At 41.3% G+C, this 21,746-nt stretch overlaps 1 protein-coding gene across 1 annotated transcript in view; it reads right to left on the bottom strand.

Annotated features, from left to right (window-relative positions):
• Positions 1 to 1,707, bottom strand: part of LOC126457124 (methylcrotonoyl-CoA carboxylase subunit alpha, mitochondrial) — a 115,116-nt gene extending 113,409 nt beyond the window's left edge. Inside the window, exon 1 of the mRNA XM_050093181.1 lies at positions 1,516 to 1,707. Within this exon, the coding sequence (XP_049949138.1) occupies positions 1,516 to 1,574 (59 nt within the window). The 5' untranslated portion in view covers positions 1,575 to 1,707. The remainder of the gene's footprint in view (positions 1 to 1,515) is intronic.
• Between the last annotated feature and the right edge of the window lie 20,039 nt (positions 1,708 to 21,746).

Below are 21,746 nucleotides of genomic sequence, written 5' to 3'. Positions count from 1 at the left end.
GGCAATCTTGAGTTTTTGCTTGCTGAGCAGAGTTGCCACTACACTTTTTACATGAAATGCCAGAATCCTGATCTAATTTCCAACCATCAACTAATGTGAAGTTTTCCAATCACCATAGGGACCTCACAATTATTTTTTTTTTTTTTTTTTTTCCATACCTAATCTTCTCAGTAAACTTTTTCAACCTGATGGTCACACATTAAGCAACAACTTTTTGCGGTGAATTTCTTCTGATCTTTTAAGTGTTCCACTCATCATTCAACTTCAACTAACTGGCTGCCTGTCAATTTTTGTTCATTATTTCCATACTAGAACTTCTGCTACATTGTGTAGAAAATGAGTGTTGATAAACTGTTGGAACATTGATACACTGTGTTACTCTTTTGGGGTGTTCTAGGAAAATTTGGGTTACTATTATGACTACAACACTAACCTAGATTCTCTTGACCACAAAACCATCACTTAGTTTAGTGTATATCCCAATCACAATTACAGTGAGAATTATGAAGCATTCCTGTATATAATTCAAAATGTGTCAATACCAAAACTTTGGGCTGTGACTATAAAATTTAAAACTTCTTACTGAAGTATTATTACTCATTATTCAAAACATGAGAAGAAAAGTTACGATCACTGAGGTGTGGCTTTTCAATGCAAGATTTATGAATGACTTGACTCTCTCAACTCCGGCTGATTTTTTATTCAACTAAGAACTACTGCTCTCTCTTGTCTATTCAAGCATCTATCAGAAACTCATCCCTCCATTTAGGGATCGTTTTTCACAATTTTCACCACTTATGATTGTATCGTTGTCTGCATGGATAAGTCATAGCTATGATATCTACTAAAGTTAACCTGCATCCTTGATATAAAACTACTGAGAGAGGCAAAAGTTGAATACTTCAGTACACCCATTAACAATACTGATATGAGCACATTAGAAAATAATCTTTGCTTTCAATAGCTGAATAGAAATATATTCCATATTTAAATTTGAAAGTTGTAATAGCCTAGTTCGGGGGAAGGTTTCTGATGCGATGAATATAGAATAGCAATGTTTTTTTTTTCTTTTGGTAAATTCTATGGGGCCAAACTGCTAAGGCCATCGGTCCCTAAATAGCAACAATTGATTTCAAAATTTTTACAGATAGTAAGATGCAACTACTTTCCTCGTGTTCACTGCCTAGAAAGACACACTGTGAATACTGTATAAAGTATTTTTTATACGAGTAATCATTCACTCTCTCTCTCTTCCAGTAGACTATGTTTGTAATTTACAGGCCAATCTTACAAACAACAAGTATAACTGCTTCGTACAGGAGAGGCCATAGGAGCAACTGTTGTGTTAAACACATACGTATACCGGTCTGCTTTTCTACGTGAAAACTATAGTTAGCGTCTTTATTCCAGCAAAAACCAATACCAGGGGAGCCTGTCGGGATCAAATCATAAAAACTGATCTTTCCATATATGAATGATTCCATTTTAACAAACAATCCGGCTGTCAAAACTTACTGTTTGATATGAGCTTTTCCGAATAATAAGCACGCTAACGAAACGTTAATTTTATACATTTTGAAGTTCTTGATTACGATCTCACTGGCCAATCACTACTCCACATCACGCACAATCATTCAAGGTCACTCACACAGAAGTCAACATTCCACCAACTTGTAAACATCACCACGTGTTACAGTCGTAATGCAAAAATGTAATGTGCAAAGATTGTATCGACGGCGCAATGCCGCATCTCCGTTGAAGGGACGGGACAAAGTTCCAGGGCTAGCAGAAATAGAAATCAGTAAGAGTCTGGTTTCTTACATTCGCACGCACACACACCGAGCGAGGTTGCACAGGACTCGCATTCGGTTCAAACCCGCGTCCGGCCATCCAGATTTATGTTTTCCGTGAATACCCTAAATCACTCCAGGCAAATGCCGGATGGTAACTTTGAAAGGACACTGGATATACTTCCCTCTCTGCGCTTGTGTTCCGTCACTAATGACCTCGATGTCGACGGGACTTTTAAATCCAATCTTCCTTCCTGAATATATACAAACTACAAATTGTGTGTACGTTGTGTAACCATTCTTGTAACATTAGCACACCTATTTGAATACTAAATTATGGTACCCCCCGCCCCCTATTAACAATGTCACTATTAACAACAGAGCAAACGTATAATAAGATATACCAGTAAGTGAACATCTGTTTTCATTGTTATGAAATTACAAATGGAAAATGTCGCGTCTCCTTGCCACTGAGGAGTTCAGGTCTCCACCTGCTATTTCTTTAGCACTCTTTTAGCAGGAAGCTCTCTTTAGCCATTTCTTGTATTTTTCGTCAGCCGATTTATTTCTTCATGTGCTGTTGTAAAGTCTGTAGCAGATCTGACATTTCGTGCTGCCTTGACCAATCTGTCAGAATCGCCCCCTTAGCATTGGAACGTTCAACACGTCGCGTAGTTCATGTTTAGGAAGCTATAAAGCACATGGGCTGTTAGTAGCTTCCAACTTTGTTTAGATTACGTTGATCCACATCGCAGAAGCCAACTCCAACAAGAGTCATTGTCAGTTTTACCACGACTTTGAAGGATGGTGGATGTGCAGTCTGGGTTGACTACTGAATAAAATCTGGGAAGCGATGTCTGTTTTTTACTCTCTTGATACTTTGAAGGAAGATTGAGTTTTAAAGTGCAATCAGTGACATGCTCATTGGAGGCAGTTGATGTCTGACAAAGTGTCAAATATAGTCGTAAATTTATGTGACACGAAAGTAATTCACTATGAGGATCCATTGGATAGGATGCAGATTGCCCAATTGATCATTTCTGTCTGCTCTTGCTTCAGTTAAAGAAAACGTCTTGTATGCTGCACTTGAGTGTCTGTCTGCTCATAATGTGAATGGAAGCAAGGCAGATTGGATTTTAAAACTCATCATTGATACTTCACACAGTAGGGGGTGTATGACATCATCTGCATTACAGAGCCGTCTGTTCACTGGCGTTTTCATTGGACAGTCGAATGTGGAATAAGAATTCTGTAGAAGGTCATGTGAACTGAGCATGTAATGTACAAGCTACAATGCAGCATTTGTTCACTCGTTGCCCTATGCAAGAGTACGCTGTCATTTCATACATGATGCAAGTGTGGTCGATATGCTTGGATGAGGCATATGTGTGGCACAGATAAACCACACACTAGCAGTCTTTAATTTCTAGGTACTTTATCACAGCCTAAGTACAAGCTGTTATGGCTCCAAAGTACATTAAACGTTCCAAGACATATATCTTTTACTACAAGTACAGTAACTGTGAAAGCTACTACTTAATGGCGTAAACTCATCAGAATGCTGCCAACCACGTGGGATAGTTCAGTGCTTAAGACTCATGATTGCCGGCCGGAGTGGCCGAGCGGTTCTAGGCGCTACAGTCTGGAACCGCGAGACCGCTGCGATCGCAGGTTCGAATCCTGCCTCGAGCGTGGATGTGTGTGATGTCCCTAGGTTAGTTAGGTTTAAGTAGTTCTAAGTTCTAGGGGACTGATGACCTCAGAAGTTGAATCCCATAGTGCTCAGAGCCATAAGAACCATTTTTGACTCATGATTACTAGGAGCAGGTTTTAAATTCCAATGAAGTTATATATAATTAGGTATGTTGTGGTTTCCCTAAATCATTCCAGGTATTTAGTGGAATGATTTCATCAATAAGGTGAAGGACCTTTACCTCCCCCATTCTTGACTATCAAAGCAAATGTTCTTTTTTTATTAACTTGTTGCTGACAAGACTCTAAATTCCAACTTTGTTTTCTTCATTGCAATCTAAAATATTTGTTGTGGATTACATCATCCAAGATGTCCTTCTACACTAGCTGAATGGCACATATACTCTTTAATAGCTTTCTAAACCTTGAGAATAGTCTTGATGGTGTTATTTTAATTGATTCACTACCGTGGGTGTCTGCAGAAATTTACAATTTACCCGGAGGAGGGGAGCAAGACTCTTACATAGTCTTTTTTTTATATAAAAATAAGTTCATCATTTTCGAGATGCATCATGGAATGAGAACTAAATCATACACCTCATAAAAAAACTTACTACATCTTAGAAAATTGACGATGATTCAGTTCAATATTGGCAAATTTTTATAAAAGCTCAATATTTAGGGTGGACTTAGTATGAAATGCTTTTCATAGTTTCCACAATGAAACTCAGTCACGAAATTTGGCAGAAAATCCGAAGAGATTCTGGTTGTATGTAAAGTACATCATCAGCAAGACACTGTCATTACCGTCGCTGCACTATAGCGACGGTAATGTTCCGGATGACAGTGCCACAAATGGGAGTTTCTGAAATTCCTTCATCAAAGAAGATAAAGTAAATATTCCAGAACTCGAGTCAAGAACAGCTGACAAAATGAATAACTTTGAAGGTCATATCCTCAGACTAGCGAAGTAACTCAGTCACTTAATAAAGGCAAGTTTTCTGGTCCAAACTGTATATATGTTTGTTTCCTTTTCGAGAATGCTGATATAACAGTTCCATGTTTAGCAATAATATACAGCCACTCGCTCAATGAAAGATCCATACCTAAAGACTGGAAACTTGCACTGATCACACCAATACACAAGAATAGAAATAGGAGCTACCCACTGAATTATAGACCCATATCACTGACGTCGATTTACAATAGGATTTTGGAACATATACTGTGCTTAAACGCTATGAATTACCTGGAAGAAAGTGATCTGTTGATATACAGACAGCATGGGTCCGAAAATATCGATCATTTGTAACACAATCAGAGCGCTATTTTCATGAAGTAATGAGTGCTGTTGGTAGAGGATGTCCAATTGATTCCATATATCTAGATTTCCAGAAGGTTTTTAGTGCTGTTCCTCAAAAGTCACTTCTAATCAAATTGCATGCCTTTGGTGTATCATCTCAGTTGTGCAACTGGATATGTGATTTTCTGTTAGAAAGATTACAGTTCATAGTAATTGATCGAAAGTCTTCAAGTAAAATAAAAGTGATATATGGGATTCTCGAAGAATCTGTTATAGATCCTCTGCTCTTTCTGTTGGACAAAGATGGCCAAGAATTTGGCTCGCCGTCAGGGCTCTACCTCGCATGACATAGCTCTGGCTAGCTGCACACTTCCCCTACCATCACGCCATGGTATCAGAACATGAAGAGGGGGAAGCTGCAAAAGCACTACATTTAAATGGCAATACAGTCGCGCTGCATACGACTTGATTTCATATTTCTCAACAACACAAATCAGAAACTAAACTAATACAGTACTATTCAATTGTTTTTGGCGCACTGAAGACATGTAATTTTTATTCAGTACATATTATGGGCATACATACAGACACAGACAGTTTCACAGATTTTAGCAGTGTGGTTGGCATGTAATTTTTACTTAATTAGTTTCATAAAGGGAAAAAGGCTTTCACACACATATGTTGAACAAAGTATTTTATCAGGTTTGCAACCTCATTACAGAAAAATAGAAACTCTTTTAAATAGGAATTAAGTTGCAGATCAATCAGTTCCTTCTGCACATGCACAGTGAAGCTTTCAACTGAAAGCGCAAACGGTCTCGTAAACAGATATAAGATTGGCAGTGTCCTCAAAACGTTCAGAAAACTATCCTTGTGATTCTTTCAAGCCCACAAAGAATTCTCCAAATTTCATCTTTCCTTTAACTCCGGGGTGAACCTAGGGGACTGGACTGTTTTTGTCAGAATTTATCCTTTCCACAATGCGTTTTTCTTTTTAAAAGCATCTTCATCACACCAGGAATAAGTTCTCACCTTGCAATGTCTTGCTGTGTGTTGTGTGCAGTCAAGTCCACTTAAAATGTAAGGTCAGCAATCCACTTCGTATGTTCTAATTTTTGTTCCCGCTCTCCTTTTCCCTTCAAGTGGAATGAAAGTAAATCTAATCTAATCTTCATAAGTTCAACAAACACGGGTTTTAAATCGAAAAATCGTTCAATGTATGCCCCTTGACTTCACCAACGTACGTCGAAAAAATATATAAGGTCTTCACACTTTTCGTTCAATACCATCGATAAGTGTTGCAACTGACAGTGGACTACTGCTTGCTACTTCAGAGAATGTACTGTTCCTAACACCAGGTGTTCCAAACCTGCAAATTTAGCACAAAGTGCTTTTTGATGTACAGAACGGTTATTCCCATCTGTCTATCGTTGTACTTTTTCATCGTCAGTTAAATCTCTAAATTCTTTCTGCATCGTGTTGTAACGTCGTCCCATTTGAAATCTGCTATACCCATAGATTATGCAGTTGCACATTGCATAACAGGTGCCGAAAATTCTTATCCTTCTCTTCTGTCATTCCCTTTCATTTTAAAAGCTTGTGATGATAGATCGGTAGACTGCCTCTTTCTGTTCTAAGAGCCACTGGACCTGTGAACTTCTTTTAAACCATGAATAAATACTGAAGAGTAAATGACGCTGATACTATGATTCTACTGAACTGAAGAAAGTCGTGCTGACCGAAAAGTGCCGCTCCAAAATATTAAATGAAATGTCTCTTGTACCGAGTACTTCCAAGAAGTACCTAGCAAAACCGAGTAATCTCGAGCCTCATCTTGCACATGGCCCCACACATCGTGCTATTGCCAAGTTTTCCATGCCTTGAATAGCCCTGAGTTAAGAGAAAATCTGAACAGCCCACTTAGATTGTTTGCAGGTGACACTGTCATTTACTGTCTAGTAAAGTCATTCGCAAAATGATTTAGTGAAGATATCTGTATGGTGCAAAAAGTAGCAATTGATTCTAAATAAGGAAAAGTTTGAGCACATCCACATGTGTACTAAAATGAGTCCATTAAATTTTGTTACATGATAAATCGCGCAGATCTAAAAGCTATCTTTTCAGCTAAATACCTTGGGACTAGATTACAAACAACTTAAACTGGAACTACCACACAGATAATGTAGTGGGTAATAAAAACCAACACTTAGAAGGTGCAACAAATCGTCTGAAGAGACTGCCTGCACTATGCTTGTCCGTCAACTACGCTTGTACTACGTAATATGGGATTCTTTACAGGTGGGGTTGACAAACGACATGGAAGAAGTTCAGAGAGGGGCAGCTCGTTTTGTACTTTCGTCAGACAGGGAGCAGGTTTTATGGAAATGATACACAAGATGGAGTGGTATTCATTCAAATGAAGAGCTTTTTGTTGTGGCGAAATCTGTTTAGAAAATCTCCAACTTCTATGTGGAAAATTTGTACTCTCTCCAACCTACATAGGGAGAAATTCTCATCGTAACAAAATAATAGAAAACAAAACTCTCACAGAAAGCTTTAAGTGTTTGTTTGTACCTTGTGCTGTTCAAGAGTGGAACAGGAAATAAACAGTGGGAAAATGGTTTGATGAAACCTCTGCCAGGCACGTACATGTGAATTGCAGAGTAGTCATATGGATGTAGATTTAGGTGGTGTATGAGAATTCTGCAGTTAATGAAAACACTGTAATCCAGATTCCAGAAGGGGGGGGGGGGGGCAAGGTCGCCACCTTCCCCCTTGCCCTGCCTCCCTTGCAGACACCTATTTTCATTGCTTCTATTAGGTTAGCCAACACTTTTGTGTGTTTCAATGCTTTTACGCGTGACTCTCTTGCTCGTATGTGTCATACATTACGACACCAGCGCTCTAGGCGGACAGATAGCTACATTTCCGAATGCAGTATAGGATGAGTGGGAATAATACAGTTGATTTTTAACATATTTTTTACACAAAAGGGCGTCTGTAGTGCAATAAAAATAGACAAGAACTAAAAAATTACATGATTTTTCTCTTTCTTTAGTTCCCTAAAGACCCTAGGAGACATGGAGCTACACATTATGGGGTAGTTTATTTACGATTCCTTTATTACATACAGATATTTAATGAAGAATGTCATTTTCTTTTAAGAACAAAAAATGGGTAAAAACAGCAGAAACCCGACTTTTGTAGAATGACATCGTATATCTACTCAACAATGTGAACTTTTCTTCAGTACACTTCCCGTCAAATCAGTGAAGTGGAACTTGAAACCTGTGTAGAATGTAATACCTACATTATTTAACGTATCAAATAACCCCTCACAATTGTAACTGAAGGGAAAACCACACAGACATCACAATAATATACTGAAGCAATGAAACTGTTTCCATACATAGAAGAAACCATTTCCACAATTGTTGCTACATCTGAGCTACAAACGGCAAAAACCTTCAACACACTCACTTTTCAAGCAAACATGATTATATTTCGAAAATATTCATGTGTTAGAAAGTCGAGTGATGTGTAAAAACATGTGAGTCATTACATGACATACACTGTTGTACTTATCAGGAAAAAAGTGTATCATAATAACTACTACAACAGAAGTATACATTAGAAATTGTCAAATCTGTACATGGTCAAGACAAAGAAGTTTCTGATTCTGACTTGCCCAAATTTTGTACGCTGTTGCAGAAAAATGACATCTGCAAGAGAAACGAGTGACTGTATGCCAAGAATAAAAGGATGAGGAATAAATTGTATTGTGATGGTGGAAGCCTAGCCATCGATAAATAGGTGGGAATGAAAATTTCAGTGGAGTGAGAAAATGGTAAAATCAGTCATTTTGGAGAATCCCAGAAACAACTTAATGTCACTGAGGAAAAGGATACATGATCACAAACAGAGTGTGGGGAACAAAGAATGACAAAAAGAAGGATCTGAAGGAAAAATAAAACATTGGAGTAAGTTTTCTTAAAATACTTTGTCTGATAATAAAGAAGCAATCGAAAACATTTTCGAACTGCTTATAAATTCGCTAAAAACATCAATAATTTAATTACTTTGAAGATGAAATAAATTTAAAATCAATTGTTTAACAACTCTGAAGATGATGTAAATTTATAGGAACTTAGTGGCGTAGATGTGGGATATAATCTTCATTCTACAAACACATGCATTAACACCTTGAGCCACATAGCAAATGAAATGAGAAATATGTTAAAACGCAATAAAATGTAGTCCAAGAACAAAGTGCCATTTCTTTGACTATGAGCAACAGATCCGCACTCGCTGTTATTTTTCGTGTAGATCTTCCTGAACGTTCAGCTCCAGTGTGATTTTTTCTAAACTGAATAGAATCAATAGATGTAGCTCCCAATGGAATTCTAAATTCTTTAATTAGTCATCATGACGATTTAGGACTCTCTGAGAATTACAAATAGGAGCATTTATTATCTGTAACTTTGAATGGTATGGCTGATGGTTGTGCTATTTAGTGTACACAATGGTGTAAGGAGCATAATGCAAGAAAAGATTCCTAGTATTACTTCGTGGCATTGTGCTAATCATTGCCTTGAGTAGTCTGTTAGTAACATGATGAACAATGTGGCATGAATGGACCACATTAAGAGTTTTATGGACAAACTTAACTTATCATGATTCAAATAAGACTGCCATGGAACTATAGGCTTGTGCAGCGACTCTAGGACTTCAGCTTCTTAAAATGGCAGAATTTACTCACCCAGTTGCATCTAGTTTTTGCACGAAACTTCTGCAGTGTGGAAAGACTTTGAAGCCCCTGTCCATCGCTTTCGTGAGGCAAAAGAAGACAGTAAAAGAAGTAAAACATACCACTGTCTTTATGATGGTCTTTTGAGAAAAATAACGTCATTTGGGTTTATTCCTAATTTGGGCCTTAAGTGTAATGCTCTCTAAGTACTTAGTGAACCAAGTCTAGGTCTACAAGAGAGAAAGATTGACCTGTATGAAGCACACTGGAGGATAATGAATATAGTCCAGAATTTTTAAGAAAAAACTGAAAATCACGGTCCATGCAACAGTACCTATCTTCAAAGTTAGGAAACGATGAAGTTCAGAGTAACTGAACTCCACAAAAAATGAAACACACAATGTCGATTTTTATAAAAGCCCGAAAGAAGTTCTTTGAAAGTATCTAATTGAAGGAGATGATGTTGACTGGCGTGATTGACCTAAGGTTTTAGATTCCAAGTATTGCTCAGAAAACCCTGGGAAGCATCTGATATTTGGTGAAACCGAAATTAGGAAGTCAGTGAGGAAATGATGCTTAAATGAAAAGAAGCAATTCATGGTTACTGTGAATATCTTCAAGAAAATAAATTCCCTGATATACTATTTCTTCTGAGGCACACTTCGGACATAACTGGAATTTCTGGCGAATGTGAAAGGGATTATTCTATATAGAATTTTATAGTTGCCGCATCTAGATCATCTGTGCATGTATGGACAGCTTCTGCACTGCTCTTGGCCGGGATGGTAGGGCACTCTCTCACTCACATCGACCGAGCAAATAAAAAGATCCATTGTTGCTCCAAGGTCGTCATTCAGCAATTGACAACAAAAGCAAGAAGCAATCAAGGAAAGATAATTGTGTATCAAAGGATACGTTGAAACTGTGGAAATTACCAAAATATTTTTTTTTTACTACAAGCACCCATTTACCAGAAAAAAACACTGATGATCACTGACTGGAACAATCACAATCATTGAATACATAAGGCTACCGTATGCATCCAGATCAACTAAAAGAGGAGTGACCAAATAAACCTAGTTGCAATAAGACAGTTGCCACATGGAGAGTCATTGGAAGAATAATAAACGAATGTAACTGATCCCCAAAGGTGGTATCTTACAAGACCCATCCTAATTACTAAGCATTTCTTGTCAGTTCAGGAACCTTCCCTGTATGACGAACTGAGGCAATAGAAGTAAACAAAAGAAAAGCAGAATATTTTTAAAGCGTTCTTTCAGTAATTGCGAGAGCATTTCGGATGTTGACATTGGACTCCAGTAGCAAATGCTACAAGAGAACATGCATTCCAAGAAAATTTCAGTAACCTATAACTTTCCCACACAAATATCTCGAAATGGTCATGACAGTGAAAATCACAGAAATACGGGTCCTTACCGAACTTTACAGATAATAAGACTGCCATGCACTTTTCGTGAGGAAAACAGAGAAGGGGGAAATGATAATGGTATACGAACTACCATCCGCCATATGCGTGGTGGTACTGGGATACAATAAGGGCCCAGCTCCTTTATTAGGATTTCACTGAAGTTTTTGATGCAGTCCACTTCTCAGCGATCGCCCATCGTAAACGAAACGCTTCATTCGTCCTCATGCATTCTCTCACTGTAATGTATCCTGGTAGCCAGTTTCGCTGCAGGTTCGTCTGTAGATGTAACACTGAAGTTGAACGAGTCTGCTAATGCGTTCACTAGAATTGAAGAAAGGAAGACTTCAATTCGTTGAAGAAACTTGTCAGAAAGCCATATAACTCATGAAATGGAGTAAGTTACACAAATAGGCAAATTTGCTTAAGCTGGGTATCCACATGCAACAAAAGTGACCCACTTGGCTGCCTCTCGAGTGAGACCACCAAAGTTGCATGTGAAATCACTTAAATACCTGTGGCGGCATCGAGTTACGCCACTTTTAGCCATGATCTTGCAGCTGAATTCTGAAGCGCCATCACAGTGTATCGGTTTTCATGTCAATAACTTTGCTGTGTGGTGTATTGTATATATATGTACAGGGTGTTACAAAAAGGTGCGGCCAAACTTTCAGGCAACATTCCTCACACACAAATAAAGAAAAGATGTTATGTGGACATGTGTCCGGAAACGCTTAATTTCCATGTTAGAGCTCATTTTAGATTCGTCAGTATGTACTGTACTTCCTCGATTCACCCCCAGTTGGCCCAATTGAAGGAAGGTAATGTTGACTTCGGTGCTTGCTCATTGCTCTACAGTACTAGCATCAACCACATCAGTACGTAGCATCAACAGGTTAGTGTTCATCACGAACGTGGTTTTGCAGTCAGTGCAATGTTTACAAATGCGGAGTTGGCAGATGCCCATTTGATGTATGGATTAGCACGGGGCAATAGCCGTGGCGCACTACGTTTGTATCGAGACAGATTTCCAGAACGAAGGTGTCCCGACAGGAAGACGTTCGAAGCAATTGATCGGCGTCTTAGGGAGCACGGAACATTCCAGCCTATGACTCGCGACTGGGTAAGACCTACAACGACGAGGACACCTGCAATGGATGAGGCAATTCTTCGTGCAGTTGACGATAACCCTAATGTCAGCGTCAGAGAAGTTGCTGCTGTACAAGGTAACGTTGACCACGTCACTGTATGGAGAGTGCTACAGGAGAACCGGTTGTTTCTGTACCATGTACAGCGTGTGCAGCACTATCAGCAGGTGATTGGCCTCCACGGGTACACTTCTGTGAATGGTTCATCCAACAATGTGTCAATCCTCATTTCAGTGCAAATGTTCTCTTTACGGATGAGGCTTCATTCCAACGTGATCAAATTGTAAATTTTCACAATCAACATGTGTGGGGTGACGAGTATCCGCACGCAATTGTGCAATCACGTCATCAACACAGGTTTTCTGTGAACGTTTGGGCAGGCATTGTTGGTGATGTATTGATTGGGCCCCATGTTCTTCAACCTACACTCAATGGAGCACGTTATCATGATTTCATACACGATACTCTACCTGTGCTGCTAGAACATGTGCCTTTACAAGTACGACACAACATGTGGTTCATGTCCGATGGAGCTCCTGCACATTTCGGTCGAAGTGTTCGTACGCTTCTCAACAACAGATTCGGTGACCGATGGATTGGTAGAGGTGGACCAGTTCCATGGCCTCCACGCTCTCTTGACCTCAACCCTCTTGACTTTCATTTATGGGGGCATTTGAAAGCTCTTGTCTACGCAACCCCGGTACCAAATGTAGAGACTCTTCGTGCTCATATTGTGGACGGCTGTGATACAATACGCCATTCTCCAGGGCTGCATCAGCGCATCAGGGATACCATGTGACGGAGGACATTTTGAACATTTCCTGTAACAAAGTGTTTGAAGTCACGCTGGTACGTTCTGTTGCTGTGTATTTCCATTCCATGATAAATGTGATTTGAAGAGAAGTAATAAAATGAGCTCTAACGTGGAAAGTAAGCATTTCTGGACACATGTCCTCATAACATATTTTCTTTCTTTGTGTGTGAGGAATGTTTCCTGAAAGTTTGGCCGTACCTTTTTGTAACACCCTGTGGTTATTCCTGATGTGCGGAGCGGCGGCGATCATTAAATAACACACTAACTTGCGCTAATACAACTTTATTATGCGAGAATATTTACAACGTCTCATACAGTTGGCAGTACACAACAGAATGGGAAGCAATATGGCGGCGCACAATAAGTCCACATGGGTCAGAGAGCCTGCTATGGCGGAGATATCTCACTCGTAGAGTCGATAGTCGCCACAGAGCCCCTCCCTTGCAGTGCGGAGCACGGTGGTGCGCCAAGTCCTGTGCCGGTCCAGTGGGGGTGGGGCACTTGATGGTCACAAAAGCACTTGTCCCTGGTGAAATCACACGCACAACACTTTGGGGTAGGTGTAGCAAGCTCGACTGAAGCTAGGACATAATCCCTGTGCCAACGGGGTGGAACCACAGGTCGTCCAGCCCGTGATGTAGGCTGCAAGGGGGGAGGAAGGGGGGGAGGGGTGGTGGGCCCGTCCAAATCATGATGGGGTTCCTGGGAAGGAGGGCAGGCGTCGTGTACATCGGTGTCACTTGCAGAGTGCTCTTGCAAGGTCCACGCAGGTTTCACCCGGTGGAGTGAAACAGTTACTTGTTTGCCATTGTTAAGTATTGACCATGTGGAAGGGCCTCGGGACAGGACTTTAAACGGACCAGTGTAGGGAGGCTGCAGGGTTGTCCGTACTGTGTCGTCACGTAACATGATAAATTCACATGTGGCCAGTTCCTTATGCACGAACACACGAGGCCTACAGTGGGCAGATGGCAAGGGAGGTTTGATGAGCGCGATGTGCCCTCAGACGCTCTCGATGAGTGCTGGGAGCTTGGAAGAGCTTGGTAGCGGTGTATCCTCAACGAATTCGCCTGGTAAAACCAGAGGCTCCCCGTAAAGGATCTCGGCGAGGGAGGCTTGCAAGTCCTCTTTGTATGCGGTGCGGAGGCCTAGCAAAACCCAGGGGAGAGATCCAGACCACTGGCCACCGTGGCACATAAGTGCGGCCTTAAGCGTGCGGTGCCAGCGTTCCGCAAGTCCATTGGCCTGGGGGTGATAAGCAGTTGTGTGAAACTTTGCGACGCCACAGTATGAACAGAGGGAGGCGAACAGCTGTGATTCAAACTGCCTACCTTGGTCGGTGGTCAGTGAGGTAGGGCTTCCGAATCGGGAAATCCAAGTGGCAATGAAGGCCCGTGCCACAGACTCAGCCGAAATATCTTCCAAAGGGACTGCCTCGACCCATCTAGTGACTCTATCAATAACGGACAGGATATATCGAAAGCCCTTGGAAGGAGGGAGGGGACCTACAATATCAATATGGGCATGTCGCAGACGTCCTTTAGGTATGTCGAAAGTGCCTGGCGGAGGAAGTGCATGGCGGCCCACTTTAGCTCTCTGACATGGTATGCAGGCGCGAGCCCACATCCTACAATCATGTTTAACACCGGGCCAGACGTACCTTTCCGTGACCAATCTGGTGGACGCTTTGATGCCTGGGTGAGCTGGGTTGTGGAGTGCATCAAAAACAGAGTGGCGGAGAGCTGCGGGTACGAGAGGGTGGGGGCTACCAGTGGAAACATTGCACCAGACTAGTTCTGTGGTGCCGGGGAATGCACGTTGTTCCAGTTTGAGGGAAGAGGTAGTGTCTTGTTGCAAGGCATGAATATCGGGGTCTTCAGTTTGCCGGCAGGCCAGGTCAGTAAGGTCAAGTGGGGTAGTGATGATGTTGACGCGAGAGAGGTAGTCAGCGACTACATTGTCAGCGCCTCGGATATATTGTGCATCAGTGGAATATTGGGATATGAAATCCATATGGCGGAAGCATCGTGGGGGGAGATCGCGTGAGGGGTTACGGATTGCATCTGCCAAGGGTCTGTGATCTGTATAAATCGTGAACGGGCGACCCTCGACATCGGCTCTGAAATATTTGACCGCCTCGTACTAGGCGAGGAGTTCACGGTCGAAAGCGGACCATTTGGACTGGGACTTGGTTAATTTCTTGGGGAAGAAACGGAGGGGTTGGGGGGTATCCAATACATGTTGCTGAAGGACCGCACCAATTGCAGTGTCACTCGCATCAGCTGTAATAGAAATTGGTGCGTCGGGAGCGGGGTGAGCTAGTGTGACAGCTTTAGAGAGGGCGGTTTTGAGATTTTTGAATGAATTGGCCATATCCAGTGTCCAGACGAGTTTGCGTTTGCCTTTAGTATCCTTACCCGCCAGAGCGTCGGTCAGAGGGATCTGGATAGACGCAGCATGGGGCAGGTGGCGCCTGTAGAAGTTCACCATGCCTAGAAAACGGCGAAGTTCAGCGAAGTCCTCTGGGGAAGGGAGGCTAAGTATGAGTTCAACCCGAGAGGAGGTAGGGCAGACACCCTCGGCCGTGACTGTGTGACCTAAGAAGGTGACCTCAGGACTGCTAAGCTGAGACATCTCGTGGTTGATCTCCACTCCATTAGCAGTGAGCAGTGCAAGCACTCTGGAAAGATGGAGAGTGTGTTCCTCAGGTGAGGGAGAGAAAATCAAAATATCGTCTAAGTAGGCATAGGCGAAAGGGAGGTCAAACAACAGAGCGTCGATGAAGCGTTGCCATGTCTGTGCGGCGTTTTTGAGACCATATGGCATGGAACAGTACTCAAAGAGGCCAAATGGAGTGATTATGGCTGTCTTGGGGATCACGTCGGGGTCACCAATGTGGTTATTCCTGATGTGCGGAGCGGCGGCGATCATTAAATAACACACTAACTTGCGCTAATACAACTTTATTATGCGAGAATATTTACAACGTCTTATACAGTCGGCAGTACACAACAGAATGGGAAGCAATATGGCGGCGCACAATAAGTCCATATGGGTCAGAGAGCCTGCTATGGCGGAGATATCTCACTCGTAGAGTCGATAGTCGCCACAACCCTATATATATATATTTGTGTGTATTTGTTTGTGTGTGTGTGTGGGGGGGGGGGGGTATATTGCAGTACCTAAAAATTCCTTGAAAGGACAAGAGGTTGTTAGCAACAATTCTACAGTTCATTGAACTTTACCTCAAGTGTTCTTGTTCACGGAGATGTCTGTACCAGTGAACATAATGAAGTTTTAAAGTCTTACAAGAAAATTGCATCTGTGGACCATCTGCCACCCAAAAAGATGACTTCAGAAAATTATGTAGTATATGTGTACGCACAAACAAAATAAATTATACTAAAATGCTTGCTACTTGCTTTTTGTGTATTTAGAAAAATACAGGTGAGATAATTTGCGAAAGTTGAATGAAAATAATTTTGTTAGAGCACTTCATCAGCAGGAAAAATATTCATATTTTGCTGTGTGGTTAATGCACAGCTATAATGACAGTGAAATGATATATAGTAAGATTTCATTCTACATGGTAAGTATCAAGCAAATCTGGCATCATTGTGCATGTGTTTTTATTATAAATCATACATACCCAAGTCTATGACAACATGGTGTACATTTTAACAGGAGTATAAATCACCTTTGTACAGTAAAGTTTGCTGGCAGCTAACGGTTTTGTCATAGCAAGTATCAGCATAAAATGGTTCATTCCTGTGGTGAATGTATACGATATTTCTATTATCTGAGGCATGGATAAGATTTGTATGTGATAAGCAAGTATTATTGAGTAATTAGTGAAAGGTGATTTCTAGTTTCACACCAGCTCACTTAATTCTAGAGCTTTTAATAAAGGTATATGAATCTCCTGTCACCAACTATAAATGGATGACAGTGTCTTTTAATGCACTTGCAGGAACCATAATTCCAGTATTCAGTATAGAATAGCTTTAATACTTCCTCTTATTCAAATAATGTGGTGTGTAGGACTGTCAGTATTAGTTTTCAAATGAATCTTCAGTATACGGCATCGAACACATCACTCACATAAGTTGAAATTTTGCTTTTGGGAACATAGTATATAGATGACAGGTAGTTCACTCTCCATCCAAAATGCCTTGGAAGGTCCAATGGTACCGACTGATCGCCATGTCATCCTCAGCCAATAGGTGTCACTGGATGTGGACACGGAGGTGTGTGTGGTCAGCACATTGCGTTCCCGGCCTTTGTTAGTTTTCGTAACTGGAACGCTACTTCTCATCAATTATCTCTCAATTGGCCTCACAAGGGCTGAATGCATCCTGCTTGCCAACAGTGCTGGACAGACCTGGGCGCCCATCCATTCAAGTGGTACCCAAGCCTGACAGTGCTGAACTTCGACGATCTGACAGGAACCAGTGTTACCACTAAAGCCAGGCAGTAGGCTGACAGGTGACTGGCAGATGTTAAATATCAAAGTGTCACTTGTAATTTAACTTGAGGAAGTACTACATCTCTAATGTGAGTACTGGATTCATAATAGAGCTAGATATACACCTCAACAAGCACTCAAAATGTACTTTCGTTATTCGACGGTGGTTCTCGAATTGATTTCTATTTACAAGTGCTACTTGAGTTATGTCTGATGCCCTTGTATTATTTTCTGCACAATAACTACTTCCAAATGCCACATTTATGCCTTCTCTTCTTCTTATTGGAATGTTAACTGCATTCTAATCACACAGCCTAAATAAAAACGTCAATGTCTGTCCAAATAATCTCAGTTCATGTCATGCTGGAAAAGATACCACAAGAGTATTGGCATTAGCGTGAGGAAATAGCAGCACTCATCTCCATGATAACACTTGCTGTATTGTCACTTAATTCTATGTGGAAAATCAGCTTTAGGGACACACAGTGACTTAATGATGAACAAACCACAAGCCAGACACTGAAAATTTCTTATTTCGAACAGATTCTTGTTGTTCTGGAGAACCAACGATGGTTATCGGTTTTCAGTTCTCGCAGAACATTTTTTGAAGGAACTCAGTGAATCCTGTAGTTCCCATGCGTTTAAACTAAATTTCAGACACTCTCAGTAATATGTCACTTTCCCTAATCCAGCAGCCAAATGTGCAAGGAATGGCCATATTAGCGAGAGTTTAGTGTAATTAGTGAAACGTGATTTATAGTACACAGCAGCTTACCTAATTCTACAAATAGTAAAAATTAATCCTGCACTAGCAGCATATTGTCTGCAGCTCATAGTCTTGCGGTAGCATTCTCGCTTCCCGAGCACGGGGTCCTGGGTTCGATTCCCGGCGGGTACAGGGATTTTTCCTGCCTCAAGATGATTGGGCGTTGTTGTGTCGTCTTCATTATCACCATTGTCAGAGAAGGCAATGGGAAACCACCTCTGCTAGGACCTAGCTTAGTCAGTAGTATGGGTCTCCCGCATTGTCCCCTACACTTCTTGGAGTATGGGACCTCATCATCATCATCGTCAGCAGTATATTCAGATTTCAGTACTGATAACTTCAATGCTCTGAAACAATTTCCCAGTGGATTTGAGAAAAGAAGTAACAACATTTCTGGTGATATATAATCTTTAATAAAGGAAATCATCATGTACACTACAATACCTTTCAGTGCATTGGTATGAAGTGTTACTCCAAAATTGGATATAGAATAACTGTAATATTTCGTCTTTTTTACCTGATGTGAGGTGTGAAAGTGAAAATATTAGCTTTTAAATAAGCTTTTAGAACATCATAAATTGCATCCAACACATCACAGAAGAGTTCTAAAATTTTACTTTGCAGGGCATGGTATAAATATTTGAAAAGATGGCGGCTAGTCATCAGGTGTCAGATATCAGAGTGTCACTTCTAGTTTCACTCAAGCCAGAACTGCATCTCTAGTGTATCAGATTTTTCAATACAGCTCGAGTTACAGCTCTTGAAGTAATGAAATTGGCTTTTGTTATTTTAAAGTGATTCATGAATGTGCCATCATTTACGAGTGCTACTTCCTTTATAAGTCTGTGTGATCCCATTATGTTATTTCTTGTAAAATTCACTTCCAAATCCAACATTTGTGCTTTCTCTTCTTCTTACTGAATTCTCGGGTCCATTCTCATGGCATAAACTGAATGACAACACAACTTACGAACAATCCTGGTTGACGCTATATTGAAAATAGTGTCACAGGAATTTTGAGAGGAGTGTGTGAAAACAGCAGCACATGTTGACACTGCCATATCATCCATCACACCACTAGCTGTTGTGTCACTTTTGTAAAATGTGGAAACCTGACTTTATACTCATACCACTGGCATAACCACAGGCAATATTCCAGTTAGCTAGGCTATGTATCGATATGGTAAAATTCATAGATACTATATTTTAATTCACTGTAGCGCCACCATTATTTTTCGATGCTACTGAGTAAAATAGCGACGGTGCCAGAGCAGTTGCAGAAGGCTGTGGGAGCGGATGAGCTCAGAGCTGACCTTTGTTGTTACATCAGATGCAGCAATGCCACTGGACGATTTCCATACTGTGGGCCATGCAATCATGCCTATGCAGAAGAAAGTCAGGACAGCCGCCGCATCATTAGGTCACTTGCTGTACCTCCAAGCAACGCTACTGAGGACTGTCTCACTCTACAAGAAACACAGATTTCCGCGTCTTCCAGCGAGCCCTGGTGGCCTAAACTGCAGAGCTGTGCAGACAGTACAAGTTCTGCTGCGACTTCTGAAGTCAGCATTCCATCCCAGCTGCTGCTGTCATAGCAGCCCGCTGGACACCTGCCTGCATCGACGCCTCCAGACTTGCTGCCTTCAGCAGATATCTAGGTGGACATTACCTCTGCAGAGTGTCAACACAAGAGTTGTAGTTTTCTCTGTCTTTTTCTTTTTGGTCACCAGTCTCTGACTGGTTCGATGTGGCCTACCACAAATTCCCTCTCCTGTGCCAACTTCTTCATTTCAGTGTAGCATTTGCAACCTATGTCCTGAGTTATTTGCTGGATGTATTCCAATCTACGTCTTCTTCTACAGTTTTTGCCCTCTATAGTTTCATCTACTACCATGGAATTCATTCCCTCATGCCTTAACAGATGCCTTATCATCTTGTCCTTTTTCCTTGTCGGTGTTTTACACATATTCCTTTCCTCTCAGATTTTGTGTGGAACCTCCTCGTTCCTTACGTTATCAGTCCACCTGATTTTCAACATTTGTCTGTAGCTCCATATCTCAAATGCTTCGATTCTCTTCTGCTCCAGTTTTCCCACAGTCCATGTTTCACTACCATACATTAGTGTGCTCCAAACGCACATTCTCATAAATTTCTTCCTCAAATTAAGGCCTATGTTTGATACTAGGAGACTTTTTTTGGCCAGTCAACTTCGCGACAATCAATCCTGGTGTTAAGTTTCTTGCTGTTCTCATTTCTGCTACTTCTTATTACTTTCGTCTTTCTTCAATTTCCGCTCAATCCATACTCTGCACTCAACAGACTCTTCATTCCATTCAGCAGATCATATAATTCTTCTTTGCTTTCACTCGGGATAGCAATGTCATCAGCGAATTGTGTCCTTTCACCTAGAGTTTTAATTCCACTCTTAACCTTTTTTTTATTTCTATCACTGCTTCTTCAATATACAGATTGAACAGTAGTGGCGAAACACTACATCCTTGTCTCACACCCTTTTTAATCCGAGCACTTCGTTTTTGGTCATGCACTCTTATTATTTCCTTTTGGCTCTTGTACAAATTGTCTACTATCACTATTACATTGTGATTTGACTCTATATCTGCTCCTGTGTTTGCCTTACAGTCCAGTATCTCGTTTCTGAATCTCTGTCTGACCATGATGTGATTCTTGAACAGAGTTGAGCTATCACTAGCTGGAATATATCACAGAACCCAATTAGTCTGTTCTTTAGTACCCTTTAAATATCCTCATATACTTTCTCTGTCTCTTCATCTTCAGCTTGCTGAATTATCGTTTTCTGTGTTGGTTTGCTGTCGATTCTGATAAGAACAATCCTGTCACTAAATTGTTCACAGTACCACATTCTCTGCCCTACCTTCCTGTTCCTAACAAATCCTACTCCTTTTATACCATTTTCTGCTGCTGTTGATATTACCCTATACTTGTCTTCTTTCCATTTCACTTTACTGACCCCTACTGTATCTAGATTGAGCCTCTGCATTTCCCTTTTTCCTCACGTGATTGAAAGAGGTGATTCAGCGAATCAAATGCATTCTGAGTTGATATAAATATCTGTTATTTATAGTCAAAGGTATTGGAGTATGGCAGCATCATCCTTAAGGGGAGATGGTAGGCAGTACACAGGACAAGCAGTCACCATGACACTTGTACCCCCACAAACTGCGCACTAAGTCAACTGCTAAAAACTTAGCGCCTTCCAGTCTGTGGGCCACGTCTCACCACAGCTGCACCCAGTTTTCTTCTATGGAGGTGACCTGAGAAATGCAAATGCTCAACCACCCACGTCTGGGAGGGCATACTGAAGTTGTAGAGCTATGCTTGCAGGGGCAGACACCGCTACTGAGTGCTGTCTCACTCTACAAGAAACACAGATTTCCGCGTCTTCCAGCGCGCCCTGGTGGCCTAAACTGCAGAGCTGTACACAGACAGTACAAATGCTGCTGCGACTTCTGAACTCAGCATTCCATCCCAGCTGCTGCCGTCATAGCAGCCCGCTGGACACCTGCCTGCATCGACGCCTCCAGACTCGCTGCCTTCAGCAGATATCTAGGTGGAC

Source organism: Schistocerca serialis, chromosome 2, assembly GCF_023864345.2.
Source record: "Schistocerca serialis cubense isolate TAMUIC-IGC-003099 chromosome 2, iqSchSeri2.2, whole genome shotgun sequence".
NCBI lineage: Eukaryota > Metazoa > Arthropoda > Insecta > Orthoptera > Acrididae > Schistocerca > Schistocerca serialis.
This window is presented reverse-complemented; position numbering and strand designations above follow the sequence as displayed.